Source organism: Austrofundulus limnaeus, unplaced genomic scaffold, assembly GCF_001266775.1.
Source record: "Austrofundulus limnaeus strain Quisiro unplaced genomic scaffold, Austrofundulus_limnaeus-1.0 Scaffold105, whole genome shotgun sequence".
Lineage (NCBI taxonomy): Eukaryota > Metazoa > Chordata > Actinopteri > Cyprinodontiformes > Rivulidae > Austrofundulus > Austrofundulus limnaeus.
Window position 1 is genome coordinate 208,072 of NW_013952507.1, and position 3,721 is coordinate 211,792.

The 3,721-nt window shown below is 42.1% G+C and overlaps 1 protein-coding gene across 5 annotated transcripts in view; it reads left to right on the forward strand.

Annotated features, from left to right (window-relative positions):
- The first annotated feature begins 335 nt into the window (after positions 1-335).
- gphna (gephyrin a) overlaps positions 336-3,721 on the forward strand; it is a 20,765-nt gene continuing 17,379 nt past the window's right edge. For 3 of the 5 annotated variants that reach the window (XM_014013708.1, XM_014013709.1, XM_014013710.1), the window contains exons 1-4: positions 337-617; positions 2,578-2,656; positions 2,732-2,789; positions 2,963-3,055. In XM_014013708.1, the coding sequence (XP_013869162.1) occupies positions 554-617; positions 2,578-2,656; positions 2,732-2,789; positions 2,963-3,055 (294 nt within the window). In that variant the 5' untranslated portion in view covers positions 337-553. Of the gene's footprint in view, positions 618-2,577; positions 2,657-2,731; positions 2,790-2,962; positions 3,056-3,721 lie in introns of all 5 variants that reach the window. The other 2 variants (XM_014013707.1, XM_014013712.1) reach the window with 2 other exon arrangements.

Genomic DNA, 3,721 nt, shown 5'->3' on the forward strand with positions numbered 1-3,721 from the left:
TGAGCCACATAAAATGTTGTGGCAGGCCAAATTTGGCCCCACAGGCCTGAAAGGAAAAAAATGAATAATGATAATGTGTCCACCTGTGTCTGAAACTCATGGAATACTCATTTTGTTGTGTGGTAGTAGCTAAAGTTTTCAATGGTTGACTAAAATGGCTACTGGAGAAGATGGTGTGAAATACAGTAGGTGATATGCATTCCCTCAAGAAACGCAAAGCCTTTAATTGATCTGAATTTTAGCCTGCCCATCAGTTTCAATTTGTTTTATTTGTCTTTTAACCCCCCCCACCCCCACCCACAAAAAAAAAAAAAAAAAAAAAATCTGGCTTACTTTACGTCTCACATTTGTTTGGGTGGGTGAGCTAAGTTTTGCAGTGGGTGTCTGATCACCTGGAGGTCGTTCCCTCCAAAGGACACCGGTGCATGTTTGCACAGACCGGGGTCATCCTCCGGAGGCGCAGCAGCAGCAGCAGCCAGCCGCCGCAGCGGGCTGCTCACCGACACACGGACTCTACGTATGAGCCGTCACGGTGCAGACAGGGGTTGTAAACATGGCGGCGGACGGGATGGTGCTCACCAACCACGACCATCAGACCCGTGTGGGGATTCTGACGGGTAAGGACGCCATTTGATCAAGATGTACTCGGCGCGCCGTGTTTTGTCGTCGGCTGTCACGATCCGAGCCGTCTCCTCTCTCTGCAGCGCGAGCGGGTTAGCAGCTATGCTAACCGGTTGGTCCGAGCTGCCTTTCCTCAGCAGCTCGCACAGATGCAGGGTTTATTTTTACACCCAGGTTTAAAGATAAATCATCGTTTGTTCATGTTTAAGCTTGCATTTTAATATCTGTTAACACATTCATGTACGTTTCAGCTGGTTAAACGTCCGTGTATTGAGCTATTTTATTTAGCATCAAGGCCCACGAGAGGGGAAAGAAACCCCGGTTTATGCTTTCAAAATWCAGCGCGAGCGATTATTTTTAACGGGCATTTGTTGTTAATTAACAGCAGGAAGCTTTTATTTCGAAGGTGAAACCCCTGCTTTTCCGGTTTTGTTTTGCTGAAAGGTTCCAGCTTGACTCGAGTGAACATTACATTTTCTTGCAATGTAGCGCCGCCGAGCCTACATGAGCTGCATTATTCATGTCCCTTTGCAGATCCGACGTGTTGCCCGCCGTTAAAGCTCGTTCCCGCAGACATTTGCGGATCTTCAATGGCATCCGGGCTCCGTAGTTCTATTTAAAAATGCACACATGTGCATCCGGCATCTTTAATCACGACTCCCTTTGGTTATTAAAATCAGACAGCGGCAGCAGCGCCGAGGTAAAAATAAATAAACAAATAAATAAAAAACAGACTCCAGGTCTTCTAACTGGCTCAGCTGATCCTGGCCTCAGAGTCGTGCACAGGACCGGGTTTACAGTCCCCACTAACACCGCTGGCCCTTCACTAAAAGCAGGGAGAAGACGTGGGGATCATGCTGAAGAGGATGAAGAGGCCAGCAGCTGCAGCCTTCATCGTTTTGCTCGATTTTCCACTCAGTACTAAGCGTTCCTTGTAGTTGTAATCCCCATCTTGTATTAAATGCCTCAAATAAATTTAGCCCAAGATGTTCAGCGCTTATAAGTTCAACACAGGCCTGTGCAAAAGTCCTCATCCACGCCTCATTTCTGTTTATTTTCTTCAAAGCAGCCAGAATTCTTGTAAATCAAACATCATAAAAGGCTGCCCTGCATCAAACGGTGCAGTTTGAAAGAGTTTGCTCAAACTGTTTTCCAGATATGTTCACGTGTAATTCTAAAATGTGGGTACGCACTCAATGTAAACAAACTTTTATTTGTTCACTTAAACTTTGCGTAGCAAATTGAAGCATAAATACGTGCGAATGTGTCAAAATTGTCAGACTTCTCTATCTCAAACAGTGTTTGCATTATTGTTTGTATGAGATTAACAACATTTTTATCCATTTTGTATTTTTAATGTTTTGCCTTGAATTGTTATTGTTGTGCTAAATGGCTTTTTTTAAAATTATTTTTAATCATGCTTTTTGCCATTTTTTAGTATTTTTTAATGAAAGTTACTTGTTGATTTGTTTGTATTGTATTTATAACCGTAGGACCTTGAGGAATTACAGAAAAAAAAGGCCTCCATGGCTAATTCTGGCATTTTCTGCAATATGCACTTTTGTTATTTTTAATCATGCTTTTTGTTTTGTTTTAAGACTTTTTTAATGAAAGTTACTTGTTGATTTGTTTGTATTGTATTTATAACCACGGGACCTTGAGGGACTACAGATGAAAACTAGCCTCCATGGCTAATTCTGGCATTTTCTGTACTATGCACTGTCCCTTCTTAAATAAATAAACAACAAACAGCATTTGCATTATTGACCTGTTMTAAGTCATTTCGGCTGTTTAAGTAGATAAAACAATTGTGTTAAATTTGCCTTGTAGTTCATGAGATAATTTGGTGACACACACACACACGCTCAGCTTGACTGTGGGATATTCTTTCTGCTCCAAGACTTTTGCACAATGCTGCAATMTCTACCTTCAGCTTTTCTTCTTGCCTCCTCTCAGTCAGTGACAGCTGCTACAAGAACCTGGCCGAAGACCGGAGCGGGGTCAACCTGAAGGACCTGGTCCACGATCCCTCGCTGTGAGTCTTCACACCGACGCACACCGAGCACACGCAGCCCCTCGCCTCAAAACTAACTGTCGTCTCTCCCCGCAGACTTGGAGGGGTCATATCGGCCTACAAAATAGTCCCGGATGAGATCGAAGAAATCAAGGTACGCGTCGTCGGATTACTCGCCCTAAAGCTGCGCCGTGTGTTTAGAGAAGATTAAGACAAAAGTTTTCATGTTTTATTAGATTTATTAGCGTAATGCTAGCGTAGCTGTTAGTTTTGGATGTTGTGAGAAGGGATGATGTCATTTTTAACTAATTTTTGTCGCGTGTGCAGGACACTCTTCTGGAGTGGTGTGATGAACAGGAGCTGAATCTTATCCTCACTACCGGAGGAACTGGGTTTGCACCACGAGATGTTACACCAGAGGTACAAACGCACAAACCAATAATTCCTGCAGGCCGAGCGTTTCACATGTTTTTAACCCACTGAAAGCTGTAGGGAGGTCAGGATCACATGACCGTGTGATTTAAAACATCGCTGCCGGGCAGAAAGACAACACGCACTGTTTGTTTTATATACGATCCCTCGCTTCTCCACAAATTTATATGAAATGGTCCAGTTTTGCGTTGTTGCTGGATGCGTAAATAGGTGGGAAAAACGGGAGTAGAACCCAGCTTTTGATCAACACAAACAGCTGGATTCTGAAGAATCTATACTTGCTGTTAGGGCTGGGCGTTGTGGTCAATGCTCTAAATCGATTCGATTTTGATTCAGTTCTGAATCGATTAATAACGATTCTGTTCCTTCTGTTATGTTCAATATAACTTATTAAAACTTATTACCGTATTTATTCACGTATAATACGATCATTTTTTGAGCTGAAAAAGCATAAAAAATCTATTCATCAATAACCTGTGTATAATATTACACCCCCACTTTATGGATGATTTTTAGGGTTAAATTTCTAGTATTATACTTGAATAAATACAGTAAAACCTTTAACTAGACATTTGCTACTTTTAGCTACTATTCTTCAACTTTTAGCTTTAGTTATCATTTTGCTACTTTTAGCTACTAGCAAACCTATTGATG